Source organism: Vanessa cardui, chromosome 6 (genome assembly GCF_905220365.1).
Source record: "Vanessa cardui chromosome 6, ilVanCard2.1, whole genome shotgun sequence".
Taxonomy (NCBI): Eukaryota; Metazoa; Arthropoda; class Insecta; order Lepidoptera; family Nymphalidae; genus Vanessa; species Vanessa cardui.
The window spans coordinates 14,002,157-14,029,443 of NC_061128.1; the positions used below are offsets into that span (position 1 = coordinate 14,002,157).

At 34.4% G+C, this 27,287-nt stretch overlaps 1 protein-coding gene across 1 annotated transcript; it reads left to right on the forward strand.

The window, feature by feature from the left end:
- The first annotated feature begins 3,097 nt into the window (after positions 1 to 3,097).
- On the forward strand, positions 3,098 to 25,706 carry LOC124530392 (probable tubulin polyglutamylase TTLL2). Its single transcript, XM_047104550.1, has 13 exons — positions 3,098 to 3,244; positions 3,365 to 3,459; positions 3,599 to 3,721; positions 6,966 to 7,069; positions 11,666 to 11,816; positions 18,870 to 19,032; positions 19,576 to 19,689; positions 20,205 to 20,410; positions 22,937 to 23,085; positions 23,707 to 23,866; positions 24,505 to 24,591; positions 24,919 to 25,113; positions 25,476 to 25,706. The coding sequence occupies exons 2-13, from the start codon at positions 3,379 to 3,381 to the stop codon at positions 25,668 to 25,670; spliced, it is 1,728 nt and encodes a 575-aa protein (XP_046960506.1). The 5' UTR covers positions 3,098 to 3,244; positions 3,365 to 3,378; the 3' UTR covers positions 25,671 to 25,706.
- The last annotated feature ends 1,581 nt before the right edge of the window (positions 25,707 to 27,287 follow it).

Consider the following 27,287-nt stretch of genomic DNA (forward strand, 5'->3'; position numbering starts at 1 on the left):
ATACATTGTGAAGAGGTAAGGTGAGAAGATTTGATTTTATGAATGGAAACAACTCGTGCTTTATATAAGATTAGAGTAAAACCAACGTGGAGATCCGAAATCAAAATAAAGAGAAAGACGGTAGGAACCACGTTTGGTTTGAAAATCAGCAAATTGTGAAGAGGTCAGACGGCTAGCAGCTGAATGGATACAACAATACTGTTAGGACCGGGTTAAGATATATCTCACTTTCATCATAAAATTGATTGTTCGTTTTTTCAATATTGACCTTTAAATATATATATATTTAATAGGCATATATATAATAGGTCATTATGTGGTCCTGACCCATTCAGGCAATGGCTGGAAATTAAAGGACAAAAAAAGCCTTATCTCTCTAATTCCTCATTCTTATAATCTGATAGGACAAAAAATTCATCATGACCTGATTTCTTCGCAGGACCAACAGCTGTACGTTCTGTTTTTACGCACGAAAATAGTCATATTTCCAACTGTCAGATTCTGAGAATAATTAATTACTGTCAATTTTTGGTGGAGCAAAACTAATAACTTTTCGTCGTCTCGATATCTCCACGTAGAACCAAGTACCTCGGGATCTGTGGCCGTATATCTAGCCGCTGGACCAACGAAGACAAACATATAATTTAATATAATAATATGCATAGTGCAGATAAAATATATGACATGTTAGAAATTGAACGAATTCTCCGTCGTTACTATGCAACTCCGATATTTTTTATAGAATAATACTTTTAACAAAAAATAAATAAATAACATTTGTATTTAAAATAGAACTTTTTAATGATACGACCTTTTTAAAGAGTTATTCGTTTAATGCAGCTTATATTCCAGGCCATTAAAACGAATTGTCAACATGAATTCGTTTGCTTTATGGCAATTGATTCATGATTATGGTTCGGTGATTAGTCTGGGATTACTGCTATGACATGACAATAATACGAAGACGAGTAATTTGATAAGAATTGTTATGAATAAGCAATACTATTTTTACTTTACAATCTGAAGCTTTAAAGGTAATCTACATTTTTAAACAGATTTATTTTTACATTTTCTTTTCGCTGTGGTTTTAGCATCGGTAATGTAAATTATGCTAAACTTATTTTGCATTTCCCTTTTACAGCGTTACTAGGCAATCTTACTGGTAAATAAAATAAAAATGTCTTCCATTATTCTTTTTATAGCAACTGAAATTATTTGTACGTTCATTCGCTAAATCCGTGCAATGTTGATTCGAGGTCATCGTGTACATAATTATATGGATTAATATTTCTTTATAAACTGTAACATTTACTTATTATAATGTATACTAGCTACTACTACTGCTATAAATATACTACAGAATTTTTCTTTTCTTTACTATATTGTACGTGTATTATATATGAAATACTTCCTCTCGAATCATTCTATATATTAAAAAAACCGCATCAATATCAGTTGCGTAATGTTAAAGATGTAGGCATATATAGAAACAAACAGCGGTAAGCGACTTTGTTTTATACTATGTAATGTCACCTGGTAGATTTTGTAGCTTGTCTAGGGGGTTGTTCATGGGGTAAGACGGTTCTATAAAGTTCTACTACCTTGTAAGAGTAATTGATGCGATCCTGATTTTATTCCGAATCAACATCGAGTCCTCATAAAAAAAAATACTTAAGGTTCACAACAGAGGCAATAATCCACCTATATATCTCGATTATGATACGATTTTAATTTGGTCCAAATTCTACCAAACCAAATCCTTCTCCTTCAGGAATCCTTGTGTTTGTAGAAAGGAAAACTTCCGAACGACGATCGATTGCGATGAACTGACAATTAATTAGTAGGATTGGGTCCGATAGCGAAATATAAATAGCGTGAAACTATCAGTTTATTAAAAGAAATGTGGCCCTGTTTGATTTATTATTATTTTTGTCTCCTGACTTCGTACAATTGTGGATTTTTATTTGGTAATATCTTCTGAAACGAAGATGGCGAAGGTATGCCTAAGAATATCCTTGCTAGATATACTCTACGCTCCGGCACGCTCTACAAATATTTTGGGTGTAACCTCTTTGGAGAATATTCGTTTTTTTTATTATCTGCTGACCTATGCATACTACGTCAAATCAAATTTATGTTAGCTTCTCTGATTAGTGCTTTAAAAAATTCTTATATTCGTAAAGTTTGCATGTCGATCTTTAAAGGTATTGTAATTTAAAGGTATATATGGTATGTTTTTTTGTATAAACTCATTGATAGAGATTTAAGAGATCTGGACACTTATTTATTTTAGAACATATTCATAAATACATATGTTACAAAAGAACAAAATTAAAATGTACTATTTTCAAGTAGGTGTGTACCTACTAAGTAAATAATTTCGAAGTTTATTTGTAAGATTATATTAAATATAAAGCTAGTTCACGATGAAGATTTCATATAAAACAACCAATCAGCACAGTTGATGAAATTTTCTACCCATGTAATAATACTTATTATTTATATATGTATTCTTTGGGATTCCGATATTGGTTATTAATTATGAGAATACCAGAACGTTTTCATTTCTTTTGTAAATGTCGTAATATGCCCTGCGTAATATTATCGAGTAGGGGACCAAAAGCAAGTTTCGAAGGGTGTGTTTATTGATATTGATGTATCCCTTCATCATGAGTCAGGTGGTTTCCTCACCAAAGTACAACCATGAATTATCTGACCTTTAAACAGCTTGTATAAATATTATCACATTGTTATAGTGTTAGCAGGAAAATCAGAACTTCTTTGAAGTATAATATCGTGCCTAATATGGGCCTAACAGTTCTAACATGACTAAATTTACGACTTTGTTAGTCAAACCAACAAATTAGGTTATTAATATTCATGCTCAGCGCTCTGAAGTTACTTTTGTTTTCTTACATGTTTCGTTTTAAAGGTCAATGTGACAAGTGCAATGGATAAAAAAATAGAACCGTCACGTTATTACGTTAAACGAAAGGCATTTAACTTAGTTACCGATTCGACTAAAAGCAGCGTGTCACGAATGCTCAGCTATAAATCACCGGGGTACCTTTGATACTTGCAGGAGCAGTGCCGGGTGGGCTCGCGGCCGAACAAGTCGGGGCCCTGTCACGGGATTCTGAAACCAATACGTAAACGTGAAAGTTACGTGTTATAATGTAGGATTTAAATATAAGTCTAGATGCGTTTACTGCGAGTTGCGTTCGAATTAAGATTTATAATCAAGGTGAATAATTGATTCGAGTTTTGTAAAACTTGTTTCGAATGTAATCTATTATAACTATGATTTTATATTGCAAACAAACTATTATACTTTTAGCATATTATAGGTAAATGTATGTTTTAGATAAATTAATAATAATGGCGCAAATATTTGATAATGATGAACCCTTTATTTATCGGTTAAACGATAATGGTTTTGGACCAAGTCTTCTTGTTAAGGTATGTGTAAAATACAGATTACCTACTTATTACATATATTATTACAGTCACATCAAGTGCCTATACTATATTTGAGGTATACTAATTTTATTTTTTAAATTTAAGGGTTGTTAAATGTATTTTTTTTTGTGGTATCTAGGTTTGTACTGAGCGAGGCTGGCGCTTGTACCAAGGTTACAACGGAAGTGAAGAGAAATGGAATCTCTGGTGGCGAACGAGCGCTTTCCCTGCCACTTCATACAAAACTTTGGGTGAATGGCAGGTGATACGTTTTCATTTATATTTATTTGTGGTCGTATGTAAAAAGGTTTTTCAAAAGAGTATTTACTTACTCAACTATATATAGTTTAGAATACTTATATATATAACTAGCCTGTACGAATGGGTAATATGTATATCTGTGTAAAGGAAATTCAAATACACCTGAACAGTTTTTTGGTACTTTTGGTATTAAGTGTGGTATTTTTTATTTAAGAGTTAAGTTCGCTTTGGAGATTGATTCGTTGTTAAAAAATAAGGCATAGTACTTAATAAAGGATTACATTAAAGTTAATTAAACGAGTATTCACTTGTAGATTGGTAGCTTTAAAATGGTTCAAAAATGCGTTTATGTACCTACAATCAATAAATGATACTTTTTTTTAGTTTGATTTGATGAAATTATGCCAAACTTTTGGACCACATGCCATAGTAGATGTTTTAGTAGTAACATTGTATCTAATTAAAATCGTAATATCTACTCCATTTAAAATAACATCTGTAGATTATTTAATTCTTGAATATTCTCCTTTCAAATAATTATATTTTTTATTTAAATTCTTGTTTTTTAGCTTAGCCTTGATATTTAATCTACTTTTTTGTATATCCTGTGGTCGTGTACATGCACACCGGTAATAACAGTTATTTCCTTTTTGATAATAATGATTAGGTATCTAGCTCGAGTGCCAAAGAGTCCATTATAAAAAAAATAATGCATTCAAATCTTGACTGACATGTACTGCCGTGAATGGCGATTATGATTTTATGACACATGTTTTATGTAATATCTATGTACTAATTATATATTTTTTCGTTTAATTGAATACTATATGGCTGTGTTTTTGGAAATATATATAATCTATATCTGCGACTTCTTGTGCATTTGGATCTAACAAAAAAGTTATTGCCAGTGTATACATACATATAGTACGACACAACTTAGAAGTAGCATCGGAAAAATTCTTAAAACTAATTACTACCGATTTACACAACCAATAGAAATAGCTCCCGATCGCGCCATTCGACGCTATTCGTCGCTATAGATTCCCGCGTCAGTTCAACCCGTGATATCAAATCGACGTGTCAAATTGAAGAATATATTAGGTCACATGATATTACACGTTATTACGTTTGTGTAAAGATCATATTCACATAAGAAATAAATATTGATAATTTGGTATGGGGTACCTAATTTATCAATTCGATAATCGTTTCACTAAAATTTTTAGGTTATTGGTTCACTTAGCTGTGTGTGTGCTATGTGTACTGGTCCGTGGTCTATGTTCTAGGTCCCGTCAGTTTTAATAATCATCGCTATTCTAACCTACGTGCCTAATTGAATGGCACTTCAGTTCGCTAGTACGATATCATTATCTTAATATATTTACGACAATAAAAAAATTATTATATATCATGATTTTTATTTAATTATGTATAGAATTATATTGAAGTGTAATAAGAATTTCATCACATTATATTATTATTATTTATATATATCAATATTTTCCAAATAAATAGTTTTTAGAAAGAATAGTTGTCCCAAATTAATGAAGGAATTACTAATATTCCTATTTAAACCTCCTTTTAGCTTATCACTTGTTTTAGGAGTGAATAAGACAATAACTAAAGGGACCGAAGCTGCGACTTTTTATATCGCTTACCGTCTAGAATCTAGAACCACCGATGCCCATAAAGTTATATACAGAAATCAAGATATGCTCACACTATTAGGATTAACATATCTTTTCATAGTATAAAACAAAGTCATACAGACAAGCATACATGTACTTTGATTTTTAGAATTACGCAACGGATTTTGATGCGGTTTTTTTAATAAATAGATTGACTCGAGAGAAAGATTTTTGTATATAATACATGGAAAATGTAGTAAAGATATACTTATAATTTTAGAAGTGTCTTATATTATGACATAAACAAATTCTGTAGTATGTTTAGTATCAGCATTGCACCCGTGCGTAGCCGAGGCTAGTAATAAAATAAACAACGTATAAATCATCCAAATATTACTTGCAATTCTGGTATTACGCGTTATCCTATAGTTTATATTTATAGTAAAATACTTTTATAGGTACTAGAGGACTGTGTAGGGTGCTCAAGCTGCCTATAAAATGGCTTGAACTGTAGTCGGTTATAGTTATAGGTTATATTCATTCACGTTTTCTATTGAGTTTTCTCGTGCCTACGCCTAATCCAAAGTTACGAGACTGTGACAAACGTCGATAGTTTTATGATCGATGTTGCTGTTTGACAATATTTTTATTCACGTGTACCGTTTTATTGTATACGTCACTCGTAAAGCAACTCTGTCGCAATTCCGAATGAAATGCATGAATAACGTGTGCACGTATTGCTTTACTATCGACATTTTATCATTACAAGCGAATTATTTGGAACTAGTAGTTGTTTGTGGCTTCGATCGCGTTTTTTAGTGTTGGTTGTCATGTATTAGGCAGAAAACTAACCTATGTCCTTTCTAGGAGTTTACACTTGCTTCATACCAAATTTCAGGAAAAATGAAACAGCGACAGATAGGCAGACGGACAGACAGAGATGCTTTCTCATTTATAATATTAAATAAAGATTTATAACTTACATCAATCATCAATGAAATCTATATCAATATTGCGGAATTAGTTCTGTCTGTCTGTTAGGCATTTACGCGGATAAAAACTAGTTTCTACATATAATCCGAAATTATTAACTAGTTTTTATCTAATACTATAAAACTGGACTTTATTAGAGGTCATAGGTATAAGGAGAAGGTTTAGAGCATATTCCACCGCGGTTTTTCAATGTGGATTTATATATACGTGATAGATTTTCATCCGCCTCGGGCAACTTGCACGATGTTTGCTTTCCTTACGATGTTTTCGCGTGAACACGTGGATCTTTACTGATGATTGCGGGTTTAAACCTAAGCAAGCACCACTGAATATGCATTAGTTTAATTTTTTGTCTACATCTCATTTCGCGGTCGGCGGTGAAGGAAAACATGAACGTGTTTGAACCTAAAATCATCGCGGCTAAGATTCACGACTTGTAACCAATGGGCCAACACCATAACCCCTTATATATGTATGTATATATAGTATAATAATAATTTATAACTCTTTAATCTATCAGTTAGACTTCTAATTTAGCATAGTTTAAGAAATAAATTGATAAATTTTAGTGCTAAGCCTTTTATTTAATTAAATATAAATTCATAATATTGTTTTTTTTTTCAGTTCATGAACCACATTCCTAAAGGAGGTTCGATATGTCGGAAGGATAGTCTGTCTCGTCTATTGCGATGCATGAGGAGGATTTATGGATCCATTTATGATTTCAGGTTAGCATTATATATATCCGAAATGTAAGTTCATGTTCATAATATATCTCTTTTCGATTGATGGAAATCAACTATGACAATTTCATCTATCACGTGCTACGTCATACAAGTTGCCAGGGTCTAGATAATACTTTTATTAAGAAACTAGCTAAGCCCGCAACGTCATGTGCGTCTTAAGTTATTTGGACATTGCAGCGTGCCTTTATTTATATTTTATATGTAATTCTAAAATAAAAGTAGTCTAAGTTATTCCTTATGACATCAGCTAGCTGTTTCACCTGATGATAGTCTCGTCAAAATCGGTTTAGCTGTTCTAGAGATTATCTGGAACAAATAGATGGACAAAAATTGTTACTTTATTATTATAAACAGACACTCAATTTTTTTTTATAATATAGTATAGTTTCCACCAACCCGCATTGGAAGCGTGGTGGAATATGATCCAAACCTTCTCCTCAAAGGAAGAGGAGTCCTTTAGCCCAGCAGTGGGAATTTACAGACTGTTGTTGTTGTTGTTGTTGTATAGTTAAAGGCCAGATAGAAAGGAAGGTGGCGTTGCTTGTTGTGGTCATAAAATAATAAGTTATTACTAGAATATATATATATACATCTACTATCGAATAATTACGGAAAAATACATAACGTATATGAAATGTATTCAAAATATATATTTACAAATATGGTAGTTATACTGTCAGTTAAAAAGGACATATCTTTGTTATTACAATGGAATGTCGTGAAGATGACGAAATATTGTAATTTTAGTACCTTTGCGATTTTAAAATACGTGATTAATAATTTGAATTTGGGGACGTTGATGGCGAAAACAGGGAATAAATTATTGAATTTAATCCAATAAAAAATCAACACGCAAAATCATAAATTCTAATCGAGGTTGTAAAATGAAGGGAGGTAATTGTACCCCCAATATTTTTGTATTCGTCGTGCTACGTCAAACTGAAAATGACAATAATTTAAAAACAATATTTTTCATTATTGATCTGTGGTGTTGATATTTATAAATTAGACATTTAAGTGTTGACCTTTGGCCACTAAAATATACTTACTTATAATATCCAACTGGCATCAATTTAAACTGCCCGTTTTTTTTATGGTTTAGGTTGACATGCAATCGTGCTACGTCAAACTTAGAATATCAACAATTAAAAAAAAATACTTTTCATTATTTATCTGTTGTGTGGATATTTATAAATTAGGCATTCTAAGCGTTGACTTTTAGCCTATAAAATATACGTATCAATACCCGACTGGCGTAAATTTAAAATGGCAGTTTTTTATGGCTTAGATGGACAGGATTAATGACACTCCTTACATTGCCAATGTGTCATCAAGTTTAGGAACTAAAATGTATCATTTCTTTCCTCTCCTATGGAATTAAATGATCACTATACATAATGATCTAGTTATAGTTAACGAATAATTACAAAAATATATTTTAGAGTCCAAATAAAATAGAGTAAATTTATTAAAATTAAAATAACTATGTTACGAACACATTCTCGCGCTAGGCTTTTGTAAAGGGAACCATAACCAAGAAGATTAGTATTTTATTACATAACATTTTATTATAACATTTCAGTTACGTACGATGTTTGTCAATATAAATGGGTAGACATTATCCGTTATTTCCTGTAACCATAATCGAAGGTTATAAAATTAGCGAATAATGCGTTATACCAATAACAACAATCAACAAAAAGTTCCAATACGAAATATCAAGCTATTAGGCAGAATAGTAACTTTCGTTGATCGTATTTTGTTCACGCATGTTTTGATTTGTTATTCCTTATTGCTCAGGGAATAGAGTTGAGTTCGTCCCATGTATTTGTGGATCTCTATACAATGGGGACTCGTGTCAATCGTTTCACGTCATTGGCTATTTGAATGAACCCACGCGGTCGTTGCGTGCGGCACGGTATTGTAAGTTCTTTTTAAAATACGCTGGATAAAATCGAAATGGTCTCTTTAATTTTATTCGAGTGTAATGAGAAATTCCTCGTCACGTTTCGACAATATGACGTAAAATTTTTTCTAAATATATCTATTTAAATAAGGTATAGTCTTTCTTCAAGCCATTTTATATTAATATGAGGATATCCGGTCTATTTATAATCTTGGAGCTAGAGACTTTCTTCGGGATGTTTTTAGCAAAGTAGGAATACTCACTGTCACGTCATAGTATATTTACAACAATGTTATGTATATTCACAGTAACATTGATCACTTTGATAAAATCAGTGATAATTATTGTATTGTGTGCACTAGGAGTAAGGATAAGCTTATAACGCCAAGACTCCGCAAAGTCAATAAATCCTTCTTGGGCAAGAGTCTAATTTCATCGAAATTCTGCCACATGTGCATTCCACCAACCCGCATTGGAACAGCGTGGTGGAATATGTTCCAAACCCTCTCCTTAATGGAAAAAGTAGGCCTTAGCCCAGCATTGGGAAATTAGAGGCTGTTACTTTACTTTTTTTTTTACTTTAGATATTTTTAACTTTGCCGTTTCGTAAATTCAAATTGTTTGTAAAAAAATACGTTGGTAAAAATGCATATAATTCGATACAAGATGATAAAAAATCGTGGAGTTAATTAAACCTATTGACTTCCAAGCAGGATATATTAAATTAAATAATTGTATTAACTAACATGACTTTGTATTTTTAATTGTTGAAAAAGAGTAACTACTGTGTTTCTTGCCGGTTCTTCTCGGTAGAATCTACTTTCCGAACCGGTGGTAGCTTCACTTAATTGTAAAATGTTTCAAAAGTGCTTGTAAAAGCCTACTTGAATAAAATTTATTTTGATTTTTTTTCGATGATATGAGGCTGGTCTGTACATCGATTTTTCTGTAAACATTTTCAGTAACAGTACGAAGTCTAGGAGTTACAAATCTGTATACTGCCTTTTCAGGAAAGCAAGCCTGAACTCTTTTCAGTCGTGTTTGTTTTGCCTACCATTGGATTATGGGAGTGCATATTTACCTACGCACACATGTATATATACAAGTGTATGTGGTTGGCTAGCCTGTAGATTGGCCATTGTATTCGAAATCAGCCAGACAATCTTCGGTACAGGATGATATATAGATGAGATATACTTACCCTTTTAGTCAACTAATTTAATTGTTAATTGTTGATTCAAGTTTTGTAATGGTCTTAGTATCGTCCAGTTGAAATATGGAATTTGAAACATGAGATTATTTCACATAGAATAAAAAAAAGTAAGTGATGAATACTTAGTATTGCTTGCCTGGTTTCAACCCATAGTCTAAGCGTAATATTCATATATTCTAACCACTGGGCCATCTCGCTGTGGTATTATAGAAAACATTAATTTAAAACTATCAGACTGCAAAAGTTCCGACGGCATAATTGCAATACTAACTTGTTTATAATAGCAATATAATACAACTTCAGTGGAATTATGTTTAAAACGAAATATTAAGAAATAAAGTTCTCGCGGATATTAAATTAGCGAAGTTTATTTAAGGTCGAATTACGTATTGTTCGTTCGGGACGAAGGTGAAGGTTGGAGGCAATATTAAATTATAGTCGGGTTATATTAATGAATCGTAATTATGCCAAGTGGTACCGCGGCTCGCGTGACTCTCCCATGAAAAAGTCAATGCCATAGTTTTGTTTTATAAGGAATTATTTTGATGACGTTTTCGCTATGAGTAGCAACTGGTCGGCACGCTACTTTCAGTTTTAAAAGTAGAACACAAAAATAAGACTTTCTATTTTGTTGTGAAATTCAATTATATATAAATTAGGTAAATTAATATGTCTTTTTTTTTATAGAACTATTCATATGAATTTGCGTGTTTTGTACTTTTTTCTTCTTTCTTCATTTCTTATATTTTAGGGTTCCGTATATCTGAAGGAAAAACTCTTATAAGAACGCTTCGAAGTCCGTCTATCTGCTAAATCGTCAAGAACATTTTCTCAGAAAGCATATACCTATATATATGCATAGATCTATATTAAGATGAAATTAATACCAAATGATGTGTCTGTCTATGCATCAAATGATATGGCCGTTTATGATTTGCGAAGGGAATCGATACAATATAATTATGTACCTAACTTTTCGTTGACCTAGAACCGTGAACTTTGTCAAGAAGCAATATCTTGTAGGAGAAAATCCGTGCCTGTTTATACAAATAGATACTTATATCAATATACATCTGTCTGGTGGTACGGAGCCATCAGTGCGCGAATCCGTATTTCACATGTCGGTTTATAATTTTTTTAAATTAATAATTTATCCAGAGACTTGTATTCTGACCCCTCATAGGCACACTAGTAAAATCTACTAGACTACTGGATTTACAGGAAAATTGCGAACTTGTTTTTAAGTATCGGATAACAGTTGTGTCATTAAAATAAATGTATAAAAAAAAAGTGTTCACCGACACCGACAAATTAAGGACATGAATTAATTAATTTATTCAGTGGTGCTTGTGTGGGTGTGAACTCGCAATCATAGGTTAAGATGCACTCGTTCTAACCACTGGGCCATATCGGCAATGTATATGTGTGTAATAATTATAAATATGTATAACAATTTCAGCCCGCCCTGCTTTCATCTGCCTCTGGAATACGCGAAGTTGGTTTCGGAGTGTTCTCGTTTAAGACGCAGTGATGACGCCACCGGCCCCAGCGTGGTGTGGATACACAAGCCAGTCGCTCAGAGTCAAGGACGAGGAATATTCCTATTTAGGGTAACGTACATCTACAATTATTATTTATCCTAAGTAATATATGCGTTAATGCGTTTATTTATTTGGTTCAGTTTCATGAAATATTAAACGATCCTCATGAAATTTCGTATACCTTGGAGAGTAAAGTCAGAAGTACAGTAAATTATATAGCGCAACTAATCCCTAGTCTCCATCGAACATGGGTGAAGCTGCAAGTCCAAAAATAGCATGCAGGCAGTCCGCAACTTACGTCGTTTCAAGTTACGTCCAACAATGCTTGGCACTATTCCTTAAGCATACGTCAATTGTTTCGTTTTCCGGCATAGGAGAATTCACTTGTCAGCGAGGTCAATATCATAGCAAGAAGAAAAAAATTTAAATTAAAATTTTTGAAAACCCCCGACACAAAAAACATAGGCTACCTTTAAAAAGTAATAAATAATAAAAGAAAATTAATCCTAAGGTACCAATATGTATAAGTATGTATTAATATTAAAAAAAAAATACTTCGCGTTGGGGGACCGCGCCAAAACTAAATTACTAGCTATTAAGCGAATGAATCTTCTGTGTCTCGACTTATAGTACGACACAACTTAGATGTAGAATCGGTAAAATTCGTAAAACCGATTATTGCCGATTTACACAACCTATATAAATAATACGTGGTTCCAATTTACGTTGCGTATTTTGAGAACCTAAAGTGCCGTAAGTAGAGGACTGCCTGTATTAAAAAAATTACGACGATAATGATGAGTTATTTTTTAAGTGACATCCCTAAAAAATATATTTTTTAAAAACTAACCTATATTTTTTATATGTCATTTGAAATGTCATATTGAATCATCTCCAGAACTGAAACCCTTTATAATTTTTTTTTTGAGTCGAGATGGCCCAGTGGTTAGAACGCGTGCATCTTAACCGATGATTGCGGGTTCAAACCCAGGCAAGCACCGCTGATTCACGTGCTTAATTTCTCTTTATAATTCATCTCGTGCTCAGCGATGAAGGAAAACATCGTGAGGAAACCTGCATGTGACAAATTTCATAGAAATTGTGCCACATGTGTATTCCACCAACCCGCATTGGAACAGATGGTGGAAGTTGTTCCAAACCTTCTCCTCAAAGGGAGAGGAGGCCTTTAGCCCAGCAGTGGGAATTTACAGGCTGTTGTTGATTTTGTTGTTATAAGTTTCAGCTAAACTGGGTGATTGTATTAGACGATAGATCAATTTAAATGAAAGCTATCAACTGATAAATATCAGTTTTCCTTGTAATCTTTATACGTTTTAATTAATGTTGTATGCGTGGATAAAGATCTTATTCCGTGTGTCAGTGTGGATTGGTGATCCATTTGGCAAGGTCATTTACAAATAATTGGGTACAAAGAAGAGCTCGCAAGATCATTACTGGAAAACGGGCTCTTATTATGCCTGAAACGGGGCTAATTATACATACCTAGATCTTTAGCTTAAGTAGACTAGAAGGAGCATTTTTATTTACTAAACAAGCTCTGGTCTTCACGTTTTAATAGTTTCTAATCTATATATGTAGAGCGACCCGCTTGACTTCTCACGGGTACTTGATATTTATCGATACATTATGACCAAATAGCAAAAAATAATTATAAATTGTAGCCTATGTGTTATTCTAATGCATAACCTGTATTAATGTAAAATTTCATCCAAATCCGTTTAGCAGTTTTTTCGTGAAAGATAAACATACATCCATCCTTATCAAGTTTCGCATTTATAATATTAAGTAGGATGCTTGTGTATATGTATGCTTATGTATGTGTAGTGACTATATTTAAGTAAAGTAATTTTATGCAGTGTTATATTCGCAAGATTTATAAGGTCGTTTACGTACGTGGTCTTGGACACGTAAAGTTACACGAATGTGACAGTTTGGATTTTTATAGATGTTATCTGTATGTAACGACTTATCATCTGAATACTAAGTACGGTCATTTTATATCAATAGGATTACACTTTTTAAAACATTAAATGAGTTAACAGGATAATGTGTTACGGAATAAGATTTGAATCTGTTGTTTTATGAGACCGTTTATGCTATATTTGTTATATGTACGTGCATGTATAGACCGCGTCGTGTAAAAAGAACGCTGGAAGAAAGCGGAGGGGGTGTGCTTGCGCATGTGTACTATCGAGCAAGAAAGTACTAGGCATATTGTTTATTTTTAAAGTAGCCTCGCTCACGGGTTTACATATTAAATTTTGATAGGCACACCATAGGCAGGCGTTGTTCAGTTCTTTTATTTTTGTCGCTAGTTAGAAAGACAGTAAGAAATTCCGAATCTTTTGAACCTTTTAATATTTAGATTCGAACCATTTTGTGCCAATCTATAAAACGGACCACCATTTTATAGATTGTTATAAATTATTATCAACTGCATTAATATCATCCTCTCTATTCATAAAACAATTTACGTCATAAATATTATTTCTTTCTTTCCTATGTAAAACCATTTCGTAATAAAAACTTTTTTGCGTGATGGTATTTTGAGAACAAACGTAACGTGGACACTGCGTGGATAGCAAAGGTCGACTGACGAACCAATAGCGCAACGGCGAGCATGCGGCGCTTGACCCGCCGCACCTCATACCACCAAATAGACCGATAAATAGTCTAGTGCGCAGGTTGACTGCTAGCGTTCTTTTTACATGACGCGAGCTATACATATTGCTTTTTTGTTGGTACTCTGGTAATTGGGCCAATGGTAAGTGGTCATAAAGCTATTGACCATGCCTTCTTACATTGCCAATTCGCTGCAAACCTTGAGAACTGAGATGTTATGTCCCTTGTGTCCTTGTTCTCTGTGCAATCTATTGAGATGTGCTCGCATAAAGACCTACCATCAAGAATATGAGCGTGGGTACATGTTGTTATTATTTTGGCCTATTTTTAGTCATTGTAATATTTTACTTTAACTTTGTCAATCAAAAACTTCACAATATAGAATTCATCACTAAAAAGTATAAAACAAAGTTACTTCCCTGACTGTTTGTCCTTATACATATGTAGTTAAATCTTTAAAACTACGCAACGGATTTGGATCATAAATTATGCTAAATAATATACTAGAGAAGCGCTGATAATTTTAGAGGTGAGGTTTTACAGAAAATTTAGTAGATTTTTTTGCGCTTACATTGAGTAAGTTGGCTGAATCATACGAGGTAGATCAAAATAATGAACACCTTTAAAAAGTTTTCAAAGTCAAGAGAAAGTTCGGAATGAAAAAAATTAAATAAAATATAAAAATGTATCCTACTTTTGATCAGTAAGCTAAGAAAATGTTTTAAGGGCCTATGCCTTCCAAAACAGAGTATTATTGTATAATAGAGCAAAAGCAGATATATGAACCATTTCCATGTTCACAGATAGCAGAATTAGAGTGAAAAACGCTGGCGGCACTTTAGTTCTTGTATTTACCTCGAAAGATTTTATCTTTGTCGTTAGATGTGATATGACTAATAAGCTTGTCAGGTGTCACGTCCGTGCGTAAGTACAGGTGACGCATTCTATGTCACCTGTTTATGCAAAATATTTACGTCATCATTACTTTTTTCCACATTTGCGACCTTATATAGCACACCAGCAGTTTGATTATGTAAGTATTCACTTTTGATCTCAAGCGTGAAATGTTGACAAATGTTTTACATTGATACGTCATTTGAATATGTTATTATAAACATTTTTTTTGGTTTTTATTGTTGCTAATATACAATATATAATACGACCTCCATGGTCGAGTGGTGTGTACACCGGTTTTCATGGTTACGCCACTCCGACGTCCCGGGTTCGATTCGCGCCCGATTCGATGGAGATTATTAGTTTTCTAAGTTGTCTTGTGGTATCGTCCATTACTTCTGATTTTCCATAACAGAAGTGCCTTAGCTGTTTACATTGGGATCAGAGTAATGTATGTGATTTTGTCTCATATTTATTGAGTAATTAAAAATAATAATTTACAGACAAAACAGATGATTACTATAGTCGAGGTTGAAATGTTATCTGATATTTTAACCTTTTTTTTTCTCGCTGGAAAAACGCTTTACGCGCTTCCCCCACGTGATGGAAAGTGGGGGGGGGGGTGTGGGACTCCCCGGAGCCCTGGACGCCTCGTGCGCCCAAGTACGCCGGGTTTACCCACTAAAAAACCAGCGGTACCCTCTCCGTCTTTCGGCGGACGCCACGGGATCGCTTACGCATGCTACCGTGACGCCCTGACGGTCGGCCCGCCTATGCGGGCCTCCAACTCCTACGGGGAATTCCCGGGGTACTGGTACCGTGCTTCCTTTCAACCCAGCGACTCAAGTGGGGACGGATCGCCTCCACTGTCGCCAGGCCTGCTGTGGGTGACCCCAGATCCTCCTGCCATCGGACGATCAGGGCTTGCTGGGCTAGAGTCCTGATCCGCCCGATCTCCGTTGACCCTGGACGGTCGCCGCGGTCCCTCACCCCGACCCGGAACCGGTACACTTCCGCGAGCACCTCCGCCTGGAGCTCCCAGGGCGGATCGCCCGCGAGAAGTGTCGCCGCATGATATCGGAGTGCCTCCCGTATTGTCTCAAAGGGAAGACTGTTGAAGGCGTTCGCCACATCGAGCGACACTGCCAGGACGACTTGTCCCCCTGATATTTTAACCTAGTTTTTTGCGGTGAGTTTCGAGTTTCTTCTTACAATACTGATTGATAAGGATATAATCGCAGTTACTGAAATACTATGAGTTTTCCGTTTGCGACGCCAAAGGAATACGCACAGCAGAGATAAAATCAAAGACTCCAATAAACCTATATTTCCATAGTGTTACGCATAAACCTTTTTTGGAATGTTACAAGTATCATCTATTTCAGACTTTTCGTCTTTAATGAGATCAGAAGTAAATATTAGACAAGGCAATACTTAGAATTCCATAATTTATTGTTTACAATATCGCGATCCTTACGTTAGTAATGGGCATAAGTTTTAGGCTGAATTGCTGTACAGAGTACAGGTGAACACGCGATTGAGGCAGGTCATACGTTCCGCCTACGTTAAGGCTTAGAAGTAAACTACAAGTGCGCATAACATATACACTACGGTAGGTCCAAAAGTCCGCGAAATAAAATGATAAAAGTATTGTTTTATTTAACATTAATACTATAAACTTTGAAACATGTATTCGATAAGGATATAATTGTTGTAATCTTAATATATAGTCGTTGTGAGTTCATTATCGTCTGTATATTGATATCTTTTTGACTTTTTTAAATTTAGAAACAGATAGCCACTATGTGCATATGCGATGGAATCAAACACAGTTCGAACCTGATTTGTGAAAAGCAAATGCTGCAATTTTAGTTTTGTTAATAAGCGCGCTATCTTGCAAAGGCACGCTTTTGAATAATTTTCCTTATAGTTAACAACTTTTCTCAGTTCCGTATTGTTCTGTTGTAATAGTTGTGAGTTTCCTTTTCTTTTTATTCAATTAGAAAAAATAGTCTACTGGTCAACACCGCCCATAGACTTCGGGCGCTTTAAGCAAAAATACAAGGATCTTAATTTGCCTTTGATTGTGCCTGTACCCTGGCTCATACAACAATATTAAATCTTGCTGTTTTGCGGAAGAATATCTGATGAGTGGGTGATATCTAGCCAGGCAGTTTTGCACAAAGTTTTACCACCAAGTCCCAAAATCCTATACCTTCTCGTATTGCATACGTTTGAGTATGTTGAACTGATTGATTTAAAAACTTTAAACGGTTGTTGTTTGGATATGTCACGCGCACGACATGTGTATGGTCGTACACGCGAGTCGTATCGAATATGTCGAATTATTTACTAACAAAAAGAAGGAATTACATTGGGCCACGCGGTTTATTTAATATATTTTAACACGAATGTTATGTATATAGATCTCGTTAAATTTATATAGATCTAGTTTAAATTGTAATCGATTCAATTATTATTTGGACGTTCTTGTAAAGGTTTGTTTTCACGAAATGCCTATGAATCTAAAAGCAGTTCCTCACCAAGAACATGCAGTTGTCTTGTAAAAGGTCAGATACGAGTAAGCTCAAACGTCATAGTCAAATATCATCATTCAATATAGAAGTGTTACACTTGCTTATCTATTAAAAAAAAATCAAGTGTAAGAGGTATTGCTAATTCAACGCTGAAAGGCTTTCTTTAAATATAAGTAAGACGGGACGAGCAAATGAGCCAACCGATGGGTAAGTGGTCAACATCTAGGGAATGCAATCTCGGGCCCTATTTTCAATCCTGGAATTATAATAAAGACAATCCCGGAATTTCGGGATAGCCCCGGGATTAATATTTTTTATTAAAAACGACGACGAAAAGAAAATTATCGTTTATCATTTTTATTTAAACTCAGCAGTCTTTTGTCAACCTCCGTGTCAATGTAAACAAAAATAAACATCTAATACATTAACTTTTTTAACTATTGTTTTAGTTATTCAACTTGAAATCATGTTTAAAACTAATGAATTAAACATAAAATTCTTCTTAGAAACAATTTGGAACTTTAGGTTACTATAAAATTAAACACAATCATTAACACTTCATTGTGCACAAATAAGAAGCAAATAGTCTTCTAAAACATTAACCAAAATGATTATGACTTTAAATTGTATTAAACACAAAAATTTACTAAGAAAACAGTATTATTATTTAGCTTTTTCGTTAATGCCAAAAATCCTGGTTTTGCTAAAATCTAATTCCGGGATTTTTAAGACCGGAATAAGGTCGGGATCCTGGGATGTCGGGATCCGGGATCCCGGGACTGCATTCCCTATAAACATTGCCCATAAACATTGCTGGTGTAAGAAATATTAGCCCTCGCCTACATCGCCTTCTTGTGCCTTCGCTTACCCTCAGAAACGGAACACAACAATACTGGGTACTGCTGATTAGCCGTAGAATATCTGAAGGTGGGTAGTTCCTCCCCAAACGGAATAGCACAAAGCCCTACTAACAAGTTACATTATTTTGCTACTCACGCAACTATTAACTAGGTACATATTCCAAACTTGTATTTTTATTTTATTACAGAGTGTGTGTGACATGCGCTGCGGTGGACCAGCTGTTGTCCAAAGATACATCGAGCGTCCGCTTCTGATTGCGGGCTACAAGTTTGATCTTCGTCTGTACGTCTGCGTACCGGGGTATAGACCACTCACAGCGTATATGTACGCCGAGGGTCTCGCTAGGTTCGGTAAGTCGATGGGAGTACAATTGAAAAATACTCACCAAAAATAACGTGCAAATGTTTCAATATTGCTACTAAATTTTGAAATTCGAAGGAATGTGTTGAGAAGGATCGTCAATATAATATCGGCGAACATTTTTTTGTCACCTTTCGTAATAGTTTTCAATTTTCATTATATGGAAGACTGTTCATACATTTTTATATGTAAGATACAAGGGGCCTCCAGATACAAGTGTCCCTTACTAGTAATTAACTAGGTTTTGTTTCCTAGCCTGCTGTATAAAGCCTTATGTATGCAACACTTATTTTGTTTTTAAATGCTGTAAATTATCTTCCTTTCAAGGTGTGCTGTCATTTAACCTAACTTAACGTTTTCGGAGATTTTCTTGATTGCTTTCATAAAAGAGTCACTGACTGGAAAGGGTAGCAGAGATTGTTAATTTTAAACCTAGTACCTATTAATATTATGGGTTACACGATATTGTTCGTTCTAAATTTTAACGTCATGTTAGTAGCCGTCCTTTAATAAATATGTTTTTTCTATTACAGGTACAGATAAATATACATTAACCGATATCCATAACCCGTACAGGCATTTAACGAATTCCTCACTTAATAAAACTGGACCGAGGTACGCAGAATGCAAGGACAGGATTGGCAGCGGTAAATTTTTATAGTCGTTAAATACGTAGTCGTTTTAATAGTCTTGCTTTAAATACATTGATATTAGTGTTGCATATAGATAATCTATCGATAGTTAAGGTTTTAGCGATAGTACCCATAGTCTATCGATATCTACCCGTTAGCAGCACTATTGATACTATCGATAGTATTGCAATAAGTCATTACTATTGATACCATTGAAAGGTTCGACAGTTTTGTAATATCGACCCCCTTGTTTAAATATCTTTTGTCAAATCAAAAATATCGATAGTATCAATATAGTGTCGTTGTAACCAATAGTATTGTTTATCTATCGATACTATTACTAGTCGATACTATCGATAATACCATCGATGTCCTGAATAATTTTCGAGGTCAACTATCGATAGTCTATCTCTAGTTCTGCAGCACAGATTCATATATTAGTGACATCTGAATATTAGTTGCAGTTATTTAATGCATTTGTGCTGAGTTTATTCAATAGATGGCGTTAGTAGTATGATTCTCGTGTTCAGGTTGTAAGTGGACTCTGAAGCAAGTGAGGCGGGCTCTCGTCGGTAGATGGGGTGCGGTTGAATGGCTCGTCTGGCAAAGGATAAGGGCTCTTGTTACGCTGACGTTGCTAGCACAAGCGGCGGGGACTCCCCCCGCGAGAAACTGCTTCGAATTTTATGGTTTTGACGTACTGCTTGATGATTCTTTGAAACCTTGGCTAATTGAGGTAATTATTAAACGAGTTTTAGATACTATGCTTGGTACAGTTTTTGACAATGTCGTAGGTAATAATAATAAGAAGGTTAAAATACTATTCAAAAATGAAATAAGCGGATAAATTTTGTTGTGAAAATAATATAGGTAGTTAAAATAATAAGCTATGTAACTCATAACTCACAAGTGATCATAAAGAAAATTTACACAATCTAATTTTTTTCTAATTTTCGTGTTTGAGCGATGACTGATCAATATCCCTCATATTCCAATTTTCGATTGTTTAGGAACATAAATATTCAGGTTTACAATATACTCTAATTTTTTTTTAATGTACTCTAGCGACCTACCCCGACTTCGCACGGGTGCAATGATATGACATCACAGTAGAAACTTCAAAAAGTATCTGTTTCTTTACGAAATTGTCCGTGTATTATGTATAAAAACCTTCTTCTCAAATGTTCTATCTATTAAAAAAAAAACGCATCAATATCCGTTGCGTAGTTTTAAAGATTTAAACTTAAATAGGAATATAGGGACCGAAAAAGCGACTTTGTTTTATAGTATGTAATGATTTATCGTTAAAAATATAAATGCTTAATCATTCATGTCCATAATTATGTATAATTATGGTCATGAATGATTAAATATATAATGTATTATATCCATAAACGTATAATTGGTCAGTCATTATATTCTATAATGTTATGTTTGTCTAGTAAAATAACATTGATGTGTTTAAAAAAGCAACTTGATAAAAGTTTATCATAGTAAAGTAACAGCCTATAAGTTTCCCACTGCTGAGATAAGGCCTCCTATTCCATTAAGAAGACATGAGGGTTTGGAACATATTCCACCACGCTGATCCAATGCGGGTTGGTGGAATTGTACATGTGGCAGAATTTCGATGAAATTAGACACATGCCGGTTTCCTCACGATGTTTTTCTTCACCGCCGAGCACGAGATGAATTATAAACACAATTAAACATATACTATATATAGTGGTTCTTGGCTGGGTTTAAACCCGAAACCATCGGTTAAGATGCACGCGTTCTAACCACTGGGCCATCTCGGATCATAACGATTGTTAATATTGTTTATTACTAAACCTTAAAATAATTCAATATCATTATTTATGTCATGTTCTATAACATACAAGAATACATATTAAAACAAACAGCTATATATGCCGAAAGATACCTGATTGGCACGATTTCGCTAACGCTCTGTATTATGTACTCAGTAATTTATACAATTAAATAAAATTGTTATTAAAATACTGTGTGACTTAATTGAAAAATGAAACCATATATAAAATGAACAGTCAGAGAAAATAAGAAAGATAGGGGAGATGTTATGTCAGTTCAACAGGTAGTTGGTCCAAAAACATTCAGACATAAATAAATTAAAGATAAAATAACATCTGAGATTGCAATAATTTACCATCATATGTATATAATAGTAACAGCCTGTAAACTTCCCACTGCTGGACCAACGCCTCACCTTTTGAGAAGAATCTTATGACCATATTCCACCACGCTACTCCAGTGCGTATTTGGGGATATATATATGGCAGAGTTTCGTTAAAAATAGACACATGCAGGTTTTTTCAGCTCAAGATGAATTAAGAATAAACACAAATTAAGCACACGAATATTCAGTGGTGCTGGGGTTGAACCCGCAATCGGTTAAGATATACGCCTAACCACTGGGCCATCTCGGCTCCATAAAGGTATATAATATAGATATAGTCTATTTGAATAGAAAGCAAACATTCGCTTTACGAATTTCGTGCAATTTGCTAATAGCTATGCTATATTGTACACTACTACTAATTCTTGATTAATAAATATTTACAACACAGCGCTATTCCACTTAACTACTTATATCTATTTTAATATTACTTCCAAAATTCCAATAATAGCTTGGTTAAAGTTATTTGTTTATTAATATTATAGATTATTCAAGCGGTCGACCAATATAACGTGATTTTTCTAAACAACATAATCAACATCGAACATGACCTAAAAAGTCGAGATGGCCCAGTGGTTAGAACGCGTACATCTTAACTGATGATGGCGGATTCAAACCCAGGCAATAACAATTGAATATTCATGTCCATAATTTATATTTATAATACATATCGTGCTTGGCGGTGGAGGAAAACATCGTGATGAAACCTGCGTGTGTCTAATTTCATGAAAATTCTGACACTCTGGAATACACATGTATTCCACCAACTCGCATTGGAACAGCGTGGTGGAATATATTCCGAACCATCTCCTCAAAAGGTAGAGGAGGGGAAGCCCAGCAGTGGGAAATTTACAGGTTGCTGTTGTTGTTGTTGCTGTTGAACATGACCTTTGTTTAGTCGTTGTCAGTTGTGAATGCTTTGGTTTAAAATGTGTCAATGTTGGTGTTCCACAAGGCTGCGTTCTATTACCCATTCTTTTTCTTCTGCATACAAATGACAAGAAATTTTATTTTTGATGCCAAATTGATTTAATATTTTATTAATTATTCAAAATATATTTTCAGGTTAATTTATCACCCGCACTTGGAGCGGATTGTGAAGCTGACGTCATCGTGAAACAGCCTATGCTTCACGAACTGTTCGACCTGTTGGGTCTACCCATGAGGCACACGGGCCTGTGCTTACTCCAGGGTCCTACGCAACCTCTTAATAAGTATTATATATTTAATTAATATTATCCTTGAATTTTCATTTATAACAGAAGGCAGCCTTCAGTCCGCTCATAGACTTTAGCATTTTCTTAAATATAAAACTCTATTCTTAATCATATATTTTGTACTTAAAATAATCCTCATTGTCACTAACTTGATTTTGATTTGCTTGCAATGTAATTTATTAGCCTATCTTGAATCAATTACCACGCGGAAATCGGGAAGTAAATAAAACGTTCATTTCACTCGAACAAAGCTAGAACGAGAAGCTTGTATCTTTTAGGTTAATTTTTTAAATAAAAGTTAATGAAAAACGTAAAAGATTACATAAATTCAGGTACCTAATTTTTATTTTTCACCATTTGGTTAATAATATTTACTTACATTTATTTTTTGCCAACACCTGGCCAAATAAAACTTAGGTTTTGTTATTAAATTTAACTTTAAAGTGAAAGTTAGTTAAATTAAATTTAAATACAATAAAACTCAATTTAATATTTGGTTTCGATTAAATCAACTCAGTTCTTTGTATCGGTCGTAAAGTTGAGGCAAATATTATAACAACGTTCGAAGAATCATTGGTTTATTACAAGTTTAAATTAAGAGCCTTTTGGTTACTTTAGTTATAGTTCTGAAGATGAAAGCGGAGTGTCAAAAGTAGTTTCGTCCCGCGTGTCAATATCGGGACAGCGCCGCGGGACACGTCGTCTACGACGGCGGCGGGCGCTGCCTGTGCACTGCGTCAACTTACAGGCGCCTACGACTGAAAAGTTTCCTGCCTCAGTAAGCCGTTGCTCAATACTTGTTTTATTTTGAATACACGCTGGTATACTTTGTGGTACTTGTGCAGGCTTGTCTATATACCACCCGCTCATCAGGTATACTGCCATCAAGTAACAATACAATATTGTTGTGTTGGTTAAAAGTGTTAGTGAGCCAGTGTCATCTTAGTTCCATTGGTTGGTAAATCATTGGCTATGTAAGGAATGGTTATAATAGTAGTATAGTGGTTATAACGAATTATTTCTAGGTGGCACATAAAAATAAGTTCTTTTATGAGATTTTCAATTGAACCGATTACATTACAGTCCACAAGTAAGTTTTTGTGCAGTCTTTTGTTTCTTATCCTCCGGCGAGCACCGAAGACTCAAAGGCTTTAAATGCTTTACAAAACTAGAGCCAGGTATAACTAAACCAGGGTTTGAATCCAGCTACTCTGGATCTGTGATCTCATAAGCCAGCCACCGACTGACTATAGACTGACAGGGAGATTCATGATTTCAATTAATTACATATACAGTTACTAGTTTACAAAACAGTTGCCACAACCTAATTTATGTACTATATTTATTAAGATTAGCTTTAAAAATTTAGTGAAACGAATTTTTCTTTACTGTAGAACAAAAAAATATTTTTTGTAGGATATACACGAAAAACCTAGAGATGTACAAACGGGCCGGTTGTTCAAGAATTCAACTGTTTTAAGTTCTGACGTCATAGAGATCCAGGTGTGTATATTTCTATTAATTAGCTTATTTATTGTAGTAGTAGTGAGTTAATCTCACATAAATAAATAACTCAAGTCATTGCCAACTTATTATTTTTATTTCAAATTCAAAAATATGTCATTCAAATGTAATTAATTTTATATAAGATATCCTAAAGTAATTTTATACTTCTTTATTATCTAAGTGTATAAATATTGAAATGTAGATTTAAAAATACTACAACTAAACTACACTTTATCTTATTAGTAGTAGTAGTATTAGTAGTACATATTAGTATAAATATTAAATTATATAAAATAATATTAATATAAAAAAAAATGATCGCAGTCATCTACGGGTGCGGCCATGACATCCGCGGACGCAGTCGACGAAACTTGGCGCGGCGGTTACGCTACAGCGGCGTCCCGACGGAAAATGTTGAGTGCGTGCGCTTGGGGCAATGGTGTGCGTTGGGATCGGGCCGCGGGACGGGTTGGCCAGTGGATACGGATATACCCCCATACTTTGCAGAACGAAGAACAGGTATTTCACACAGTGTTATAAGCCGAGTAGATATATAAAAGCGTCTAATATCTTGGCTTGTACAGGCACCATAAAGTTTAAATTTAAATATTTAATTTTAAACAAATATTAACTTTCTTAGATCCAATTTTATTGGCAATTTTGTAGTCAATGATTTAGATTTTGGAGATGCCATGATTTAATAGCTCAGTTTGTGTCTGAGTCTATTTGCACCTAAATATATCTGCACTTGATAAGGACATTGAAAATAAACACCTTATTAAGTCTTTAATGTCGAAGACTTTGTAATTACGACTAAAAAAATATATAGTTTTTTTTAAATAGGAATAACTAATATTTTTCTTTCTGTTTCATAATTATAGTTGCAAGTGGAAGACGCAAGAGAAAGCGTTGCTCATGTGTCAAAGTTATTGCGGGCAGCACGTGAAGTCGCCCGGGACGGCGGCCGGGACATACGTGTCCCGCGCGACGGAAGTTGCGACGCGTTTTTCGAGGCCCAACTTCGGAGAAAACTCGCTTATGGGTCGAATTTTGAAGTGTGGCTACCACCTTTTTAAAGTGTTCAATTTTAACTTAGTTAGCCTTAATAAATGCTTTGCTCAAATATAGTTTCATTTTAAACTAACTGTGCCCGTGATGTTGTCTTAAATTTTTATTTAAATGTGCCCGTGACCTTGTACGCGTTTGAATTTGACAGAAAAAAAAATATTGTAGACTAAGTTACTCCCTATTATATCAGTTATCTGCCAGTGTTCTGTCAAAATCCAGCCGTTCCAGAGATTAGCCGGAACGGACAGACAGACAGACCGACAAAAATTGTAGAAAATGTTATTTTGGTATATGTACCGTGTATAAAAACATATGCATTGAGTAAAAAAGGGTTATTTTAATATCACAAACAAACACTCCAATTTTATAATATGTATAGATCTCTAATGTTGAAAGAGTAAAATTAATAACAGCTTTTTGAGAAAATAATACAAATCTCTCTTATCACCAACTTCATATCGACATACTGGCTGGTAATGAATTGGTACAGATAATAAAGTAGCATATATTGCCATCATTCAATCGACGACGTGTAGCTGAATTATAAGGATTAATGGATTGATTCCAGGTCCACAATTCAATCATTAGTTATTCAGCCATTTCTAATGGTTGTAATTTGAGTAAAGTACTGATCTTTTTTATTTTTTTATCTAAAGGTACGGGCGGGAAAATAAGTCAACTATTGGTATAGGCCATGACTGACAATTGTAATTGGTGTTGTAAGAAGTATTAACTATTATTTATAATGCCAGTGCGCTACCAAACTTGGGAACTAAAATGTCATGTCCCTTGAGTCTGTACTTGACCTAAACACTCTTCAAACCGGAATACAACAATACGCAGTGTCCCTGAGTTGTGGCAGAATACCTGAAGAGTGGGTGGTACCTATACGGACACAAAACCCTTACACCGAATGAAGTGAAGATAAAACCTGATAAAGATGAAACATTAATACATCTTGCAGTGCTGGTGTCTAACGGTGAAGATGATCACATGTAACCAGATGGCGTTTTTGACAGACTGTCGTACTGTTAAAAAAAAGAATAGGATACAGATGTATGTTTCATTGGGCTATTCCGAGTTGTCTCATCCAACCAAAATTTATTTTCACGAGAACGTGTGGTGTGGAAATACCATAAAAATATATTTCATCTTACCGACCATTCATTTATTTAAACAATATCGGTAACTTAATTCTCATCCTTTAATTTGAATCAAAAAATCAAAACATATAAAGTAACGACACACGTCAACACAGCGATTGTATTCCAGCATTGCGATGCAGTAACTAGAATCGGCTTTCCAATTTATAATTGAAATGAAAACCCGACACGAAACTTCGTTAAATCTGTTAGTGTGTATTGTTCATTTATCAGTATTTCCCAGAACATTCCCGTCAGTCATGAAGCGCTATGGTGATTTGAGCGCACTAAGTCTACAAACAGTAAAATCACATCGTTAACGACCACAGAGCTAGCATTTCGGATTTCACACTCGCCGGCGAATGATACGTTATGCTCGTTAGACCAGTTGACCGGCCAAACCTTTGTGCTGTAAGTTAGACCGCATTGAAAATTTAAGTGCATTGTACGATTTGTGCAAGACGCGATTCGCCGTGTTAACAT

What these genes read in the sequence shown, in the direction of transcription:
- LOC124530392 (XM_047104550.1), top strand. Translation starts at nt 3,379, where the DNA reads ATGGCGCAAATATTTGATAATGATGAACCCTTTATTTATCGGTTAAAC. An exon ending in GACCAAGTCTTCTTGTTAAG is followed by an intron (nt 3,460 to 3,598) that starts GTATGTGTAAAA and finishes TGTGGTATCTAG; the next exon opens with GTTTGTACTGAGCGAGGCTG. An exon ending in CAAGGACAGGATTGGCAGCG is followed by an intron (nt 19,690 to 20,204) that starts GTAAATTTTTAT and finishes TCTCGTGTTCAG; the next exon opens with GTTGTAAGTGGACTCTGAAG.